At 49.3% G+C, this 20070-nt stretch overlaps 1 protein-coding gene across 2 annotated transcripts in view; it reads right to left on the bottom strand.

The window, feature by feature from the left end:
- USP32 (ubiquitin specific peptidase 32) overlaps positions 1–20070 on the bottom strand; it is a 941828-nt gene that overhangs the window by 488507 nt on the left and 433251 nt on the right. For both annotated transcript variants that reach the window (XM_069226537.1, XM_069226538.1), the window contains exon 8: positions 15953–16068. In XM_069226537.1, the coding sequence (XP_069082638.1) occupies positions 15953–16068 (116 nt within the window). The remainder of the gene's footprint in view (positions 1–15952; positions 16069–20070) is intronic.

Genomic DNA, 20070 nt, shown 5'->3' with positions numbered 1-20070 from the left:
TGGGCAGTGTCAGGTCCAAGACCTCAGCTGCTCTCTGGACCAAGATTGTAAAGGAGGCCCCTTCCTTTGTAGCCCAGTGTAGGAGGAGACAGGAGACCAGCGTGTGCGGAGGTATCCAGACCATCATCATCATCATCAGCATCAGCCAGTTCCTCATACCAGGTATCGTCAGCTTTGGGGCTAGGGATAACTGAAGGGATCCTCAGATCCCCTCTATTTGTGTTCCTCACAGGGCCTGTCAGGAAAATATGGCTCTTCCTCCAGTTTAGACTGTCTGGGTCTGGTTGGCGCCGGGAACACTGCAACTAGAACAAACTCCGAATGAAGCTGCAAAGACAACACCAGGGCCAACTCGGATTTACTAACATATACCAAGGGTCTGACTGTCACTGAGGTTGACCCTCCCCACAGTGGCGGAAATCTAGTCTGAGTCCCTTCTGAACCCCCTGGGACCCACAAATGAGGTGCATGGCATTACAGAACTCACAGATTTGGGTGTGTGTCACTCTGACTCAGGGAAGCATGGAGCGAACCCAGACTGAGGTTCCACAGGGATGACGTGGAGCTGGGCCTAGATTTAGGGTGTTGTTCCCACACCTCATCGGATGACTTGCACACTTGAGGAGAAGTCAAAAAACAGTTCGACTTCGTCCTATGAGGCTTATCTGAAGAACTCCTGGATTGTGACAATAACCGCCGCGAGTGACTCCAGGAGCGGTCCTGGGACTTCCCTCAGGTGAGGGTCCTGCAGCATGTGGAGCTGCATGTGGAGCAGCCAGAACATTCGTGGACCACTGTTGTATAGCCTTTGGAATCATGGTCTTACTATCTAGGCAGGCCCTGGAGTTGTGGTCCAACTCCAGGCACCAAAGACACACAAAAAAAAGGAACAGAGGTCACCACGTGCAACATTTCTGGTGGGGACACTGCCAAACAGAGTACCAGAGCACAAGGGGACTGCTTAGAAAACTTTCTGGATCCAATTTGACACCTGGAGATATTTCGAACGGGGGAGGGGTAGCCCTCTGCAGGAGGGGGGGCATGTGGTCTCCCTCCTGGGCCCATGTATGGCCCTGGCCCTGGGGACTGCTACCCCCAGACAGCTCACGCCAAGCAAATGCAAACACTCCATTTTCAGCAAGCAGGAGCTTTAAAAAGGCTCCTGCATGATGAAAGCAGAGTTTTCATCTCTTAAATTATTGCTCTCATACACAGAGAGCTGCTACTTGCAGCAGCTCCCTGCATGCAGGAGCAATTACGGCTCCCACAAGAGATGGGAGCTGGTGGGACCACGGGTGAGGCCTTGAGGCTCCTTTCACGGTCCCTTCCATCAAGAAGAAAAATACAAGCAATTGCTTCTATAAAGAATAGTATAGAGTAAAAACATCATCAAAGTGTGCTTTCTATGCGGTTCAACCCTGTAAAGTTATCGGATGATGACGCTCGAGGAACGATCACAATAGAAAAGTTACATACACACAACGTAGGGTAGGCACTCTGCACAAAATGCTGGCCTCTTCTTGGATAAATACGCAGGGCAGGATTCATTCTGGCACGATGATGATTTCACAGAAATAAAACCTCAACAGTAAGTATTTACACATTTGAGAAAAGCATGTGCTCAAGTAGAAGCTCCACTTCTGTAAAGTACTGATCATCCAAAATTCTTGTGACTGTGAAGGCAAAGAAAGTGCTTTTTTCTCTGCATTTTGAGCTTGAAAAGTTAACTGTAAACCTTGATGAAGGTGTTTGCATCCCTTCTGTGCACGGCTGAAGACCTTGTGTGGAGTGGGGGTTGGTTGGTGCAGAGCCTGGCCACAGGCCAGGACCTGTGGCCAACATCCACTGCCCACAGCTGAGGGCTGTTTACAGCGGTGGCTGGATTAATGTATAGTAATTAAAATTACTTTATGGTAAAAAAAAAAAAAACCTTAGACATTCCCTGGAAAAAAAAAACATGGATTACAAGGGCGTTCTAGTAAGGGTCACATTTTAAACATACAAAACCGTAGAAATTCAGCTGTTATAGTACGAATTATACTCATGTCTTAAGGTAACGATAACTTGCGCTCTCGCCATGCACTGCTAATTACCCCACATATTACAGAACTCACGACATCTTTATTAACAACACTGATAACATCAATCTAATATTTGCAGTAAACTTTCTGAGAAAAAACTGTGCATGGTGGTGGCGCAAGTTATAGCTACCTTAAGGCACAAGTTGTAGTTACTTGAAAGAACTCCAACTAAAACAGCTGATTTTTGATGGTTTTGTATGTTTAAAATGTGGGCCTAAATTATATATGCATGCATATATATATATATATATATATATATATATATATATATATATATATATATATTGAAAAAAAACAAAGGCTACACAGACTTCATAGTTAGGAAATAGAATTTAAAAAAAACACGCACTCACTCATACAGTCACTGACTCATTATTACAGTCATTTACACACGTAATCACTCAACTATACAACTATTCACACACCAACTCACTCACATGAACAGGCTTTTTACATACCCACTCAGTCATCCATACAGCCATTCACACAGCAGCTCCATGCTTCCTGAAGCATTTCATCTCTGTCCCCTGCACCCGTGCGGAGGACAGAGATGATACTTCGGATTTTGACAGCGGGACCTGCTTTAAAGGTTCTGCTGTCAAAACCAGAAGAGTTTGCTGTGGCTTGGTTGCAGCATTGTAGCCAAGCCACAGCAAACAAAGAGCTGGTCCTGAGGGGTGGCGTCCCCCAGGCCTATCAAAGGCTCCTCGAGGGGGGCTGCGTGGCCCCCCTCCAACAAGAAATGAGCCCCGGGTCGTGGTGGTCCCCAAGGCAATAGGGACCCCCTTTATTTTTTAAAACATTTGCTCCAGGGGGGTGGTGGTCCCAGGGTGCGGTAGGGGCCAGCAGACCCCCTCCCGCATATTATCATAAAGCCCTGGGGAGGTGACAGTCCCCAGGGCAGCGGGGGAACCACAGGCACCTGCATCCAAAATAAATGCGCCACGCAGAGGTGGTGATCCCCGGGCAAGTGGGCGGGGACCAGGAGCACCAGCCCCCCACCTGGTTTTTTAAAAGCCCCTGGGGCTTGCCTCACCCAGGGGCATTAGGCTAACCAAGCATGGGAGCCTGTGCTTCATTTTTTAATTTTACGAGCGGATTCGCGGGTCCACTGCGTCTCCGCCCGTTAAAATTTTTAAAAAAATGCTTTTTAGCCCTGAGGGGGTTCCTTGTGAACCCCACCGCCAGAGATAAGGGGTCAGGCTTATGTTTTTTTGTTTTTTACTTTTTTCTTTGTCCCAAGATGGCTGACAATACTTCAACAGCTTATGTTGTTGAAGCGTTATGAGCCAATCAGATCTGGTGTAATTCCGTCCAGTAGTTTTAGCGCTATCGCTGTTCAAAATCTCTATGGAAAAATGAATGGGGAAAACGTGTTTTGGGATATATATATATATATATATATATATATATATATATATATATATATATATATATATATATAGTGCGATAAATATAAATATAACAAAGCAAAGACATGCACTGACCTGATTTTCTCTAGAGCATCTTAGCTATGTGAATCCATCTGCTCCCTCTGCAATTGCAGAAGAGGTCCAAATGAAGATCCATCTATTTAAGGAACGTTGCGTCCATAGGTATATCCCTGCCACAAACTAGCTGGGATCTTGGGCCAAGGAGGCATATACTCCCCTGGACTCCAACTTTGCCACAATCACTGGCTGAAGATTACGCTGAAAGTTAAGGCTCAGCAGCAGCTTGTTCAACTGAACATAAAATTGAGAGATCTTTACGTGACTTGCAAGTTTATGGCAATTGATCAATTTGGGGGCTTGGGAGGATCCTTGCCCTTTGGGTGTCTACTTTAACTTTAAGCTCTATGACTCTACCGGGCAGTAAGTCTCAACCTCCTCCTTGAGCCCGCTAAATCCATAAATGTAAAACAACTTATTATTATTAGCCAAGAACATAGGTGCATCAGGACAAAACTATGCAGGTTGACCTTGTTGTCAGAGCCAGAGCTAGGTTGGAGACCCACGCGAGAGAGGCAATACCGCACAATGATTGCTGTTATTGCTGCACCTAAGCAGAGAAGGTATGATCCAACAGAAGGCACAGAATCTCACACTTTTTCAATTCCTTCACTGACTATATTATAGACATGCTACACTTAGGGGGTTATTACAACTTTGGAGGAGGTGTTAATCCGTCCCAAATGCGACGGATATACCACCAGCCGTATTACGAGTTCCATAGGATATAATGGACTCGTAATACGGCTGGTGGTATATCCGTCACTTTACCGTCACTTTTGGGACGGATTAACACCTCCTCCAAAGTTGTAATAACCCCCATAGGTACTGAGTCAGGAGGTGGACCCAGAGTGCCCCCAATGGCATGCTTACTGTGCCGCCTATTTACAAGTGACCTGGCTTGGCCCGTCTACTTCACAATATTCATTCCAAGTATTCTAAGCCATATTTAGCATGACCCAAACAGTAAATGCTCGTTCTCCTTTTACGGACTTACTGTGTTACATGAAAACGATCTCCAAAGGGGTGCAGAAATACAGAGCACTGGCATGTCTGCTTGTAAAAAGGACCAATGCCAAAAGTTAAAGACTGGGTAGAAGAGCCTATTTATTGTAACAGAATGTTAGATCTGTACACACTCCCCCTCTCCATCACTACATGGGCTAAAAGCATCTAAGGGCCCCTCCAAGGTACCTGGTAATTCAGAACACTTCAGATTGAGTTAGCCCACTAGGCTTCAATAAGACTTTGCTGAAGCAAGAAAAGGTCCTGGGGAGTGTGGACTCATATTTATATTGTATTATGTGCAATATGATGACACAAGACCGCAAGACACTGATCGCAAGGCAACATTATCAAGGAGGTGACTCAGGGTGGACCACATTATTCAACTACCAATGCCCTGAACTGCTTTGTAGCCGAGCTTAACCTCTCTCTTACTTATTCACATCAAGAATTTTTAATCCTATAAATGTAATTCTTATATGGTCCTCTGAAAACTGTTTTGTCCGTTCGCCACTCTGTCTGGTGAGCCTTCAAGTCCACATGTAAAAGCAGTAGAAATTAATGTATTTTATTCCAGCTAATAATACAACATTATTTTCTATTATCTGTATTTGTTTTTGAAGAGGAATACAAAATAAATAAATAAAAACAATATGTTATATTATTTTTAATTAATTACAAAACAGCAAGTCTGTACAAAAAGAACAAGTTACTTACCTTCGGTAACGCCTTTTCTGGTGGATACATTAGCAACCTGTGGATTCCTCACCTCAAGAATTTTCCCCCACGCGTCAGCTGCAACAGAAATTTTGTTCTAGCTCTGCACGTTGACGATGACGTCACAATTGCCCGACTCCACGCGACGCCGTATGACGTCATCCAGACAATAAGAAGCCCTCGTCGACGTGCAGACGTCAGTTATCACCACTTTTTTACGTGCCTTTGAGGCGAACAGGTGGCATTGAGTTTGCAGAGAAATATAATTACATCAAATAAAATTATATACCAACATTTATTGAACAATATAAAACGATACTAATGGAAACAACGCACTCATATGGAAACAAATATATATATATATATACACACACATATACCTATTCGAACATGTTTCCTTTAAAAAATACCACATATATATAAAAAAATATGTACATATACATCTAATCGTTATATATACAAATATGCAAGAAAAGGGTGCTCACCCAAGGAATTCTTGGTAAGACCAAACAGGCAACGGGGAGGCGGGAGGGACCGTGAGGAATCCACAGGTAGCTAATGTATCCACCAGAAAAGGCATTACCGAAGGTAAGTAACTTGTTCTTCTGATGGATACAACTACCTGTGGATTCCTCACCTCAAGAATAGAGTCCCAAAGCAGTACCACCTCCGGAGGTGGGTGCCTGAATGGTCAAACCAAGAAATCCAGCAGCACTGAGCGGGCAAAATGGCCATCCCTCCTGACCTCAGAGTCCAAACAATAATGTTTGACAAAAGTATGGAGGGATGCCCAAGTTGCCGCTTTGCAGATGTCAACCACAGGAACACTCCTCGCCAAGGCCGACGAAGCAGCCTTAGCCCTAGTGGAATGAGCTCGGAGTCCTACAGGGGGTTCTTTCTTTGCTAAGGAATAACAAAGTTTGATACAGAGAATGACCCACCTGGATAGTGTTCTCTTGTGGACTGCTCTGCCTCTCCTCTTCCCCACGTATCCAACGAAGAGCTGATTGTCTTGCCTGAACTGCCTCGTCCTGTCGACAAAGAAGCTCAACGCTCTTCGCGGATCCAACTGGTGGAGCCTCTCTTCCTCCTTGGATGTATGAGGCAGAGGGTAAAAGGAAGAGAGAGTAATAGTCTGCCCCAAATGAAAGGGTGTAACAACCTTCGGGAACACCACTTTGTCTCTAAAAAAGGAAAGATATGGGGACTCTACACTAAGAGCCTGGAGCTCACTCACTCTTCTGGCCGAAGTTATGGAGACTAGAAATACAGTTTTTAAAACTAGTAATCGTAAGGAACAAGAATGCATCGGCTCAAATGGCGACCCCATAAGAAAGGTCGATACTAAATTAAGATTCCACTGAGGCATAACAAACGGAGTGGGCGAAACTTATTAGTGAGACTCTTAATGAATCTCAACACCAAAGGCGACCTAAACAGAGAGGGTTGGTCTGGGAGACACATAAAAGCCGACAGCGCTGATAAATAGCCCTTAACTGTGGCAACTGCACAACCTTTCTGCGCCAAGGTTAAAGCAAATAACACATCAGACAAATGAGCCCTCAAGGGATCAATTTGGTTCTCTCCACACCATCTGACAAATCTGGCATAGATTGATTTGGTGGAGTGTAGCCTGGCCAATAAAATAACATCCACCACCTCCGGCGGGAGAGAAAAGGAACTCAGGTTGCCCCGTTCAATCTCCAGGCATGAAGGTGCAGGCTCTGGAGGTGGGGGTGTAGAACCTGCTCCTGCGACTGCGAGAGGAGGTCTGCCCTGTAAGGGAGACGGAGCAGAGGGCACAGAGAGAGTTGGAGAAGGTCTGAATACCACACCCTTCTCGGCCAATCCGGTTCTATTAAGGTGACCTGGGCCCGGTCTTGGCAAATCTTCCTCAACACCCGAGGAATCAAAGGTATGGGGGGGAAACGCGTAAAGCAACTGACCTTTCCAGGACATCTGAAACACGTCCCCCAAAGCTCCTTGCACCGGATACTGGAGGCTGCAGAACGACAGGCAGTGCGCGTTCTCCCGAGTGGCAAACAGGTCTATCTGAGGAAACCCCCACATCTGGAAGATGTAAAGAACCAGATCCAGAAGAAGACGCCACTAGTGATAGGACGAGATGAGCCGACTGAGAACGTCCGCACGCACGTTCAGAACTCCGGCCAAATGATTTGCTACCAAGCAAATCTTGTGGTCCTGAAGCCAGGACCAGAGTCGAAGAGCTTCTCTGCAGAAACCCTGTCACCAGGCAGGTCGCTCCCCCCATCTGCCACGCAGCCCCCTGTGGGTTGAACCTCCGTTGCCGCTTTTTGCCGCCTGACTACTCGCTCCCTTTTTTATTCTGTACCCCTGCGCTTGGCTTCCGTGTCACTTTGTTTTTTCATTCTGTGCCCCTGTGTTTTGCTTTCTGTACCCCTGTGCTCTGTTGTCCCTCTCCCGCCGTCTTTTCCCGCCGTTTTTTCCCCGGGTTTTTCCCTCACCGCTGAGCCCCTGCTGCCCGCCCCCTTCACTCCCATTGGCCGCCCCGCTCCCACCTCCCAGCTGCTCCTCCCTCCCTCTGCCCTCTGCGAAGCGGCCGCGCAGCGGTGGCGCGCCAAAGGCGCACCCAAGGCAAGCTCGTCTGCGCCCGTCCGCGCCTGGACCGCACCCAGCACCAGAACCCCGGGAACCCGCACCCCCCGCAACGCCAGACTGCACTACGATGCAAGCACCCTCCACGCACTCAACACCAGACGAGACCACCCCTGCTACCAGGCCACCCCGAAATGCACCCAGGGGCCTTTCACCTGCCGGAACTGCAGATTCACCAGCATCCAACCCTCCACACCACCAGCCAGAGAACCCAACCACCTCCGCTGCATCCTCAACACCCGCTCCGCTCGCAAGCACGCCATCGAACTCTGGGTCCTCCTAGACTCCACCGCCCGACGTCGCCTTCCTGACGGAGACCTGGCTGAATGCCACCTCAGCACCAGACATCGCCATAGCCATCCCACAGTGCTACAAGATCTCCCGCAGAGACCGCACCAACGGAGTGGGAGGAGGAATCGCCATCATCCACAAAGACTCCATCAAAATCTCAACGAACACCGATGACACCCTCACCACCGCCGAGCACATGCACTTCTAGATCCACACCGACCCCAACACCACCCTCAGAGGAACTCTCATCTACAGACCTCCTGGACCCCCCCCCACAGTTCAGTGACACCATCGCCGACCTAATCAGCACCCACGCCCTCGCTTCCACGGACTACATCCTCCTCGGGGACCTGAACTTCCACCTCGAGAACAACAACAACGCCAACTCCACCGCCCTGATCGACAACCTCGGACTCAAACAGCTCGTAACGACACCTACTCACACCGCTGGACACACACTCGACCCCATCTTCTCCGCAAGCCCCCACGTCTCCTTCAACCACACCACCGAACCACACTGGACCGACCACAGATGCGTCCACTTCACCTTCAGAAAACCCATCACACACCACCGCACCCAACAGCTACCACGCCACTGCTGGGGCAAGGTCACCGAGGACCAACTGACTACCGCCCTCGCCCTGAGACCACCCACCGACCCCACCGACCCAGACACCGCTGCGACCAACCTCACACAGTGGATCAACGACTGCGCCAACACCCTCGCCCCTCTCAAGACCTCTACAACCAACCACACCAACAAGAAAGCCGCCTGGTTCACCGAGGACCTCCGGATCTCCAAGCACACCTGTCGGAAGCTGGAGAAGAAATGGCTCCACGACCGAACACGAGACAACCACAAAGCCCGCAAGAGCGCCACCCGCAGACACCATCAACTCATCAGGACTGCCAAGAAGACCGCCTTCAAGGACTGCCTAGACAACAACGCACACAACACCAAAGAGCTCTTCAGCATCGTTAAAGAACTCTCCAACCCCAGCTCCAACACCAACGACATCCCGCCATCTCAAGACCTGTGCGACTCCCTGGCCACCTTCTTCCACCGCAAGATCACCGACATCCACGACAGCTTCAACTCCGACCCCCCCGCACCCACCACCGAGTCCACCACTGAGTCCACCACCCCTGCGACTACCACTCGCCTGACCGTCTGGTCCAGCGCCAGCGACGAAGACACCATCAAAACCATGAACTCCATCCACTCCAGATCCCCATCGGACCCCTGCCCTCACCACGTCTTCAACAAAGCCAGCGCAACCATCGCGCCCCACCTCCGGAAAACAATTAACTGTTCCTTCGAGACAGCAACCTTCCCAGAAAGCTGGAAGCACGCCGAGATCAACGCCCTTCTGAAGAAGCCCAAGGCGGACCCCAAGGACCTCAAGAACTTCCGGCCCATCTCCCTGCTCCCTTTCCCGGCAAAAGTGACCGAGAAGATTGTCAACAAACAGCTGACCCGCTACCTCGAAGTTAACAACATCCTGGACCCTTCCCAATCCGGTTTTCGCAGTAACCACAGCACCGAGACCGCTCTCATCGCCGCCACTGACGACATCCGGACCCTGATGGACAAAGGAGAAACAGCCGCCCTCATCCTCCTGGACCTATCAGCAGCCTTTGACACGGTCTGCCACCGCACCCTTTCAGCACGCCTCCATGACGCCGGTATCCAAGAGAAGGCCCTGGCCTGGACCACATCCTTCCTCTCCGGCAGAACCCAGAGCGTCCGCCTCCCACCCTTCCGCTCCAAAACCACTGTGATCATCTGCGGCGTCCCACAGGGATCCTCCCTCAGCCCAACACTGTTCAATATCTACATGGCCCCCCTCACCCACGTCGCACGACAACACAACCTCAACATCATCTCCTACGCCGACGACACCCAGCTGATCATATCCCTCACCGAAGATCCCCACACCGCCAAAGCTAACCTCCACCGAGGAATGAAGGCCGTAGCCGACTGGATGAAGGACAGCAGACTGAAGCTGAACTCAGACAAGACGGAGGTCCTCATTCTCGGACCCACCCCATCAGCCTGGGACGACTCTTGGTGGCCCACGTCACTAGGCACAGCCCCGGAACCCACGGACCACGCACGCAACCTGGGGGTCATCCTCGACTCCACTCTCTCCATGACCAGGCAAGTCAACGCCGTCTCCGCGTCCTGCTTCAACACCCTCCGTATGCTCCGCAGGATCTTCAAATGGATCCCCCTCGACACGAGAAAAAACGTTACCCAGGCCCTCATCACCAACAGACTCGACTACGGGAACGCCCTCTACTCAGGAACTACAAACAAGCTCCTGAGACGACTCCAACGCATCCAGAACACCTCAGCCCGACTCATCCTCGATGTCCCCCGCCGCAGCCATATCACACTCCACCTGAGAGGCCTGCACTGGCTCCCCGTCAACAAAAGGATCACCTTCAAGCTCCTGATCCACGCACACAAAGCACTGCACAACACCGGACCCACCTACCTCAACAACCGACTCAGCTTCCACACCCCCACCCGAAGCCTCCGCTCAGCCAACCTCGACCTCGCCACAGTCCCCCGCATCCGAAAAACCACCAGCGGCGGCAGATCCTTCTCCTACCTCGCTGCCAAGACCTGGAACACTCTCCCCTCCATCCTACGACAGAACCAGGACCTGCTGGCCTTCAGAAGACTCCTCAAGACCTGGCTCTTCGACCAGTAGCACCCCCCCACCTCCCCAGCGCCTTTAGACCCTCGCAGGTCTGTAGCGCGCTTTACAAATGCAGTGATTGATTGCAGTGATTGATTGCGACCCCACTCCTCCCTGCTTGTTTACATACCACATTGCGGTAGTGTTGTCCGTCAAGACCTGTACTGACGGACTGCAAAGGGAAGGGAGGGAGGCCTTGAGAGCCAGACGTATTGCCCGCAATTCCAACAAATTGATGTGAAACCTCTGTTCCAGTGGAGACCAAAGACCTTTGATCTCTAGGTCCCCCAGATGAGCTCCCCACCCTAGAGTGGAAGCATCCGTTACAACTGTGGCCACTGGCAGAGGAAGCGAGAATGGCCTTCCTTGCGACAGGTTGCCGACCGCAGCCCACCATTGAAGATCCGCTGCAGTGTCTCTGGAGATCCTGATCGAATCCTCGAGATCTCCCTTGTGTTGAAACCACTGCCTGCGGACGCACCACTGAAGAGCCCTCCTGTGATAGCGTGCATGAGTGACCAGCAGAATGCAAGAAGCGAACAAACCGAACAGACGAAGGACCTTGAGGACTGGAACAACCGCTCCATCTTGGAACATTGGAATCAACGCCTGAATGTCCTGAATCTGCTGCGGCGGAGGAAAGGCCCGATTCAATGTTGTGTCCAGTACTGCCCCTATGAACAGGAGGCGTTGAGAGGGCTCCAGGTGAGATTTGGGCACATTCACTGAGAATCCCAGGTCGAACAACAACTGAATTGTCGACTGCAGGTGACACCGCAAGAGCTTCGGAGACTTGGCTTTGATCAACCAATCGTCCATATAAGGAAATACTGCTATTCCCTTTCTTCGGAGCTCCGCTGCTACCACCGCCATCACCTTCGTAAAGACTTAAGGTGCCGAAGTAAGACCAAACTGCAGGACCGCAAACTGATAGTGCTGCGACCCCACTACAAACCGGAGATACTTCCTGTGCGACTTGAGGATCGGAATATGGAAGTACGCATCCTGCAAACAGACACCATCCAATCTCCTTCGTTCAACGCCAAAAGAACCTGTGACAGGGTCAGCATCTTGAACTTTTCCTGCTTGAGGAACCAATTCAAAATCCTCAGGTCCAGGATTGGTCTCAACCAACCATCCTTTTTGGGGATCAGAAAGTACCTTGAATAGCAGCCCGACCCCTCTCCTGCTCTGGAACCAACTCCACTGCGCCTTTCGACAAAAAGGGACATTACCTCCTGTTGCAATAATAGAAGATGGTCGTCCAAACAAAAGGAGGGACGGGGAGGGAAGGGAGGAAAAGGGAAGAGCATACCCCTTCTCCTGGCTGATAACCCAGGAGTCTGATGTTATGGACTCCCACATGCGAAGTAAGTGGGCAAGTCTCCCCCCTACCGGAGACTTGTGAGCAGGGAGTGGTGGAGGACTAAGGCTGCTTTCCTTGCTGCACCCCTCCGGAATAAGAGGAAGAGGCAGAGTGCTGCTGGGTGGCACCTCTAGTGCGTACTCTACCCCTGCCCCTGAAGGATCTGTAAGGAAGAGTTCCTGCAGATTGCTGTCCTGCCACATGGAGCCTGCCACAAAAGGAAGCGCCACGACCAAAACCTCTAAACTTCCTAAAAGATCTAAAAGTAGAGGAAGTGGCTGCTTGAAGTCCCAATGACCTTGCTGTGGCTCTACTCTCTTTAAAACGTTCTAGAGCAGAATCGGCTTTTGCCCCAAAAAGTTTGTCTCCATCAAATGGCAGGTCCAGGAGAGTAGTCTGTACATCCGTGGAGAATCCTGACAAACGCAGCCAGGCCTGCCATCTCGTCGCTATGGATGTGCCCATAGCTCTTGCCACTGAATCTGAGGTGTCCAGCCCAGATTGAATTACCTGCCTCGATGCCGCCTGAGCGTCCGACAACAGGTTCAATACCTCCTGTGGCAGACCGGGGTGGCCCTTAGCCTCATCCATAAGGGCATGAATATAACGCCCCAAAATGCAAGTCGCATTGGTAGACTTTAATGCCATGCTGCAAGAAGAAAAGGTCTTTTTCGCTGCCTGATCCATCTTCTTAAACTCCCTGTCCGCAGGGGCCCCGGGGAACGAACCAGGAGCAGAACGGGAGGAGCATGACGCCTGGACAACCAAACTCTCTGGAGTCGGATGCTTGGGAGAAAGTCTGGATCACCTGGAGCCACACGATAGCGTCTTGCTACCGCCCTGTTGACAGCCACCGAAGTCACTGGCTTTTTCGAGATGTCTTTAATGGGGTCCAAAAGAGCCTCATTGAAAGGCAAAAGAGGCTCCGCCACCGTCGATGCTGGATGCAGCACTTCTGTCAGGTTTGTCTTCACCTCCGCAGCAGGAAGTGGAAGGTCCAAAAAGTCTGCTGCCTTCCTCGCACAGCATGAAATGAAGCAGCCTCCTCAGTATTCTCCCCCGGGGAGGCCAGATCCCATTCCGGGGAAGTGTCCAGGCCAATTGCTATATCTAAGCCTTGCAGGTCCCCCGAAGGCTCCACGATCTCACCTTCCTCTAAATGCTGCCTGCTATACTCCTCTTCTTCCAGGAGCCGCAAAGCGAATCTCCTGGATCGGAGCCTGGATTCGAGCCCCGGCGTCGATAAGGCGTCGGCCGACGCCGAAGATCTTCGACGCGCCACTCCTCTGAGCCATCTGACGCAGGACCCTCCGGCGCCACAGGCAACTTCACTGTCGACTGGGTCTGTGGCGAATCCATCGGCGCCGGAGCAGCGGACATCGTCGGCGTCACAGGTCTTCTGGGCGACGACACGGGCATCGGCACCGAAGCAGTTCCGGAAGGAAGAAAGGGCATAAAGGGTGTTGGCTTGTAAGGAGCCGGAGCACCCAAGTTAAAAGCCAAAGGACCTGTCGGACCCGCATGCCCTCCACCAGGCGCCATGGTGGCAAAAATATTAAACATTGCATTAAAAAATGCAGCAGGATCCGTGCCCGGCGCCGGGAAAGCCGGATAAGTTTGAGGAACCGGCGCCGGAGGAGAAGCCGATGATGTTATGTCCAGGCATCTCCTGCCCCGGAGAAGCCCTCGGCTCCTGAAGTGGCTCGACCTCAAATACCGACAGTGGAGACGTCGGAGAAGCCGGAGTTGTTGGAGGTGGAGGCGTGACAGTCGGGCTAATCTCCCACATAGGCTGGCACCGAGCTGACTGAGATCTTGAACGTGATCGGTCCCTGCTCGATCGGCGCCGTGATTCATGACGACGCCGAGAGTCCCCATGGCGCCGATGAGTCTTCAAAGAACGCGAAGAAGACTCTCTCCGATGATGGCTCTCCTTCCTCTTCTTCAAACGGGCAAGAAACAATTTTGCCTCTCGTTCCTTAAGGGCCTTAGGATTCATGCGTTGGCATGAGCCGCATGAGTCGACCTCATGGTCGGAACTAAGGCACCATAAACAATTTTCATGGGGGTCCGTGACCGACATTCGACCCCCACACTGGTTACAGGGTTTAAAACCAGACTTCCTCGGTTGAGACATAGTTACACCGGAGTGAAACTGTAGCTCCCTGGTAGCCTCGAAGAAAAACCGTTACTTGAAGGCACGGAAAAAAGGGAACTGACGTCTGCACGTCGACGAGGGCTTCCTATTGTCTGGATGACATCATACGGCATCGCGTGGAGTCGGGAAATTGTGACGTCATCGTCGACATGCAGAGCTAGAAGAAAATTTCCGTTGAAGCTGGCGCGTGGGGGAAAATTCTTGAGGTGAGGAATCCACAGGTAGTTGTATCCATCAGAACTAGCTAAATTATCTGCAGGAGGTTTTGATTGTCAACAGTTATGTTACCAAATTCTAAGCAAATAAATTCATAATTGTGAAGAAATACAATCTAATGTAATTTTGTTTATGACAGACATGCCTCTACCACAAAATCCCACACCTTATAAAAAATCTGCAATTGAATGATGAAGAGGAACTCTGTTTGTACTTGCACCTAATTAAACCCAAAACGCATCTTAGACAATCATGCTGCTCAAATTATCTCTAGCAGATTAATGAGTTGGAAAGATAAGGCTTAAATGAGACCACTTCTCTGTTTTTACATAATAATAAACTATGAACCTTCGCTTTTTGAAACATCAGAAGGGCTAAGGAAATTAACTACAAAAAAATATGCAACGAGTTCTGTTTAGCCAGCTGACCTAGCGTATGCTGTCATACACTAGCTTTTATTTTTTCATCTAGTGAATATGATTTAGAGTTGTCAAGTTCAGGGAGGTGCTATACAAAAAACATGAAGCTATCTGTAGAATACCATATATCTTTATATTACTTGACAATTTGAAAGCAGTATCAAAGAAGCCACTGACCCTATCCACTTGACAAAAATGATCTGAAGCACAGTTAAAGTCATCATAAACATAAACGCACCAAATTCAAACATAAGACAACAAAGTATGATTTTCTCCATAAGCATAGGGACAGGATGCATTTGTTCTATTAGATGTGATGGAGAGGGCTATGGAACCGCGTAGTTGTCATGAGATTTTAACAAAAAGGCTCTCCAGCATATTTGCTATCTAAGACATATGCAAATAGTATTATCTTTCAAACAAAAAGGCAAACAGGTTCCCTTTTCAGGATTACTTTTTCTTTCCGCTTTCTAATACTGACTTTAGGAACTGTGGCCCATTTAAGGTAGATCAACACAACAAACTATAATCATAACTTTTTCTCTGCTACCTTACTCTCTATTGTGATTTGTCTCATCAATGTGTTTGTAATACAGTTATATGATTCCGGTTGAATTTGGATACTTCAAAAATGTTTTCCTGTTTCACTTTTGTCTTGTCCTCAGGATTTCAGTTGGTAATAGTTAAATGTACTTGTATCATATATTTAAAACAATGTATTTTATGTTGTATAATTTAATTTGCTAGAGTGTAGTGAACACATGTAAGTCCCAAATATGATTTCATAGGATTCATAGGCACGTATTTACATTAACATTTCAATTATTTCTAATTAATAAACAAAATACCATCTTAAAGACTTACAGGTATGGCATCAGTGCGATTATCTTTCCAGACTTCCAAAAGGGCAATAACCATTTCTTTGAGTTCATTCCGGGACAAAATTCCATCCCGATCAATATCAAAAACCTTAAAACAAACTAAATGAAAAATACACAATTAACTTTAGATTAAACATACATCAATCATTAAAGCAGATAAACTTCTTGGGTGGTGTAACTATGCTGTGTAAAGAATGCAGAGATTAGTTCAGACAATCATAAGGTATAAAATGTTGACATTAGCTACTGCTTGCCAGTATGTTCAGTAAGAATCTGAAGCAGACAGAATTTAATTATTTGTCTGCTTGTAAAAGTTGAGATCTGGGGGTCGTGCCATTGAACAAATTACTTACCTTCGGTAATGCATTATCTGGTAGAAACTATCTAGTTGCAGATTCCTTACCTTTGATTTTCCCGGACATCAGGCTGGATCCGGAAACTTTTCCTGAGCAATACCCCTTGTATGTGCCGATGGGTGGCTCAATTCGGCTCCACGTGGCATCACTGGTGCCGGAAGTGATGTCGCAGTCACCTATATAGGCGCCACCCTGGCATCAGTTGCTTTTACTATAACTTTCCACGGCAGAAGTGCAGAGCCATGATAAGAACTGGCACAATGTGTGTGAAAAACTAGGGCTCTGAAAAAGGGATCATCCTAACCCTAGTAACATGTCCGCAGAGTGGGGAGGCATGGATGAGTGTAAGGAACCTGCAGCTAGATAAAGATTGTCTACCAGATAATGCATTATCAAAGGTAATTAACTTACTTATCAGACATAGACTTCTAGCTGCAGATTCCTTACCTTTGACTAGATACCCAAGCAATATCCTCCTGGCGGTGGGCTGCGGACAATGTTTCACACTAAAAAGTCCTGCGGGACCGAACCGGTGAAATGCCCTTCCCTGCGGACCTGACTGTCTAGGCAGTAGTGTCACGTTGCCGCCTGGCAGATGTGCAGGACTGTGACTCCATGTGCTAACACTGTGGTCGCAGCTTTTCCCCTGGTGGAATAGGCCCTTAAGCCCTTGGGAGGCTGCTTCTTAGCCAGGGCGTAGCAAATATCAATGCAGAGAACGACCCAGCGCAAAATGGTACGCTTCTGTACTGCCTGACCCTTCTTTTGCTCCCACATACCCCATAAAGAGCTGTTCATCCACCCGGAACTCTTTTGTGCTGTCAAGGCAGAACAACAATGCTCTTTTTGGGTCCAGCCCGTGGAGTCGCTCCTCCTCCTTAGAGGGATGTGGGGGAGTAAATAAGGTGTGCATTGTGCTACTTTGACCCAGATGGAATGGGTTACCACCTTGAGGAGGAAAGAGGCACGGGTGAGTAGCACCACCTTTTCTGGAAACACTTTAAGATATGGCGGCTTAGATGATAAGGTCTGTATCTCACTCACCCTCCTGGCAGATGTTATTGCCACTAAAAAGGCTGTCTGGATGGTGAGCAGCTGGATGGGACAGATGTGCAATGGTTTGAAAGGAGCGCACATGAGATACGTGAGAACTAGATTGAGATCCCACTGAGGCATTACAAAGGGCATGGGGGAAACATACTTACAAGCCCTTTAAGGAACCTAGTTACAATAGAGGATTTCAAAAGAGAGGGTTAATCAAGCAGCCACAAAAAGGCTGCTAGAGCAGAGAGATCGCCCTTCATTGTCCCCAGAGAGGGACTGCATTGGGCAAAAGAAAAAACGAAAAGAAGAATATCAGGTAAAGAAGCAGAGAGAGGATCTACAGATTTTTCTGTACAATATCTTACAAATTTTTGCCAACGGCAAGCGTATACAGTTTTTGTGGAAAACCGTCTGGCTGCCAAGATAACATTACAGACTTTGGGATGATGGTCGAAAGCTGTCAACTGCTGCAGCTCAATCTCGACACATGAAGGTACCGGGATGACAGGTTTGGGTGGAGGACCCTCCCCTGCTACTGCAACAGAAGATCCTCTCAAAGGGCAGCCTGATCAGAGGATTAATGCTCATTTTCAGAAGCTTGGGATACCAGATTATCCGTGCCCAATCCAGAGCTGCAAAGATTACTTGGGCATGGTCATTCTTGATCTTCTTGAGAACTCTGGGCACAAGTAGTATGGGAGCCGTACAGGAGGCCTGAGCTCCAGTCAAAATGAAGAGCATCGCCGAGCAAGTGCTGCCTTAGAAAATCCCAACACACAATACTGCTGACATTGCGCGTCCTCTTCAGAGGCGAATAGATCTGGCCAAAGGCTCTCCTCGGTGCTGAAAGAGTCTTTGCGCCTCCTCCGAGTGGAGAAGCCACTCGTGATTTGCTAGACATTGGTGCCTGAGTTGGTCCACTCTGGCGTTGAGAGACCCTGCCAGGTGTTGAACCAGCAGGATTATGCCCTGCTGTTCCAGCCATGTCCAGACACAGGGCCTCTTGACAAAGGGTCAACAACCCCACCCTGCCATGCTTGTTGCAGTACCACATGGCAGTGGTGTTGTTCATGAACACCTGCACTAACTTCCCCTTGACAGAGGGAAGAAATGGTTTCAATGCTAGCTGGATCTCTCTGAGCTCCAACATGTTGATGTGGAGCCTGGATTCCACCGGAGACCAGAGATCTCTGATCTCCACCTCTCCCAGACGGCCACCCCATCCCAGAAGTGATGCATCCGTCACTACTGTGAGGTCTGGTTGGGGAAGGGAGAGGAGTTTGCCTCTGACCCACTGCAGGTCTTTCACAGTTCCCTCAGAGGTCTGGACCATGTCAGAGAGATTTCCCTCATGCTGCACCGACTGGAACTTCAGGTCCCACTGCACAGCCTGTATATGCCATCTGGCATGTTTTACCAGCAGGATGCAGTAGGCCATGAGACCCAGCAGCCTCAGAGTCATTCTCACCAAAATCCAGGACAGAGGCTGAAACATCAGTATCATAGCCTGAATATCTTGGACTCGCTGTTCAGGAGGATATGCCCTAAACTGCATTGTGTCCAGAACTGCTCTGATGAAAGGGGGCATCTAAGAGGGAGTCAGGTGTGACTTCGGCACGTTTATAGTGAACCCCAGCAAATGAAGAAGGTTTGCCTCAGTCTGTAGGTGGGAGACGACAGCCTGGGGTGAACTTGCCTTCAACAGCCAGTCGTCGAGGTAGGAGAAGACAAACCCCAGACCTGCACAGATGAGTTGCAACCACCACTATCACCTTGGTGAACACTGAGGGGCACTGCTAAGGCCAAATGACAGCATGGTGATCTGAAAGTGTTTGTGGCCTACCTTGAACCGCAGGTAACACCTGTGGGCTGGCAGGATTGGGATATGGGAATACGCATCCTGCAGGTTTAGCGCTACCAACCAGTGCCTCTTGCACGAGTGCCCTGAGGACCTCGAATGGGAGGAAGAGGACTCGGAGCTCCAAGATCGGTCCTGTGACCTCCTTCTCGACCGGGACCATCTCAGAGTTGTGCGCACCAGGCCGCAAGCAGCTTCAGAGACGTCTCCCTCAAAGGCTTTGGCGCTATGGCCCGGCACTCCAACTTTGAATCGTGCGCGCACTCAAGGCACCACCAGCAGTCGAGATGGGAATCAGTGACTGACATGGCACGGTGACAGGTGCCACACGGTTTGAGCTTAGCCTTCCTCAAAGACATTCTCGACACATGTGACAAAAAACTCGACAAAATTTCGAAAAAAGGCCTGTCAAGAAGCGAAAGGGGTAGCTCTCTCTGGATCTGCGCTAACTGGAACGGAAAGAAAAGAACTGACGCCGCATGGCTGGGTGGTGCCTATAGATGTGGCTGTCTTCGGCCCGGCGGAACCTCGGCGGTCTTTGGAAAAGACCGCTGAGGTGGAAATGAGGGCCATAGTCACTAAAGGAGAATTTTCCAATAATGTCATTTCTATAGGTAAATCATGCTTGAATTTGTGCAAAATGCGTAAGAAAGAAGCTTTGATATTTAAAAGTTACAAAAAAGAAAACACAGCATTCGCATCCTTTTCTAAATTCTCAATGCAATCAGTCCATAAAAAACTAATTATAAACTAGTTTATGTAGTTACAGGCTACAACGGTGCTAAGCGCTGTGTTGAGGTCTCCTTGGTGGATAAGACTGTAGAGAAGTATGAAGACCCTTGG

The sequence above is a fragment of the Pleurodeles waltl genome, chromosome 3_2 (genome assembly GCF_031143425.1).
Source record: "Pleurodeles waltl isolate 20211129_DDA chromosome 3_2, aPleWal1.hap1.20221129, whole genome shotgun sequence".
Classification (NCBI taxonomy): Eukaryota; Metazoa; Chordata; class Amphibia; order Caudata; family Salamandridae; genus Pleurodeles; species Pleurodeles waltl.
The sequence above is the reverse complement of the archived record's forward strand: the minus strand, read 5'-3'. Positions and strand labels throughout refer to the sequence as shown.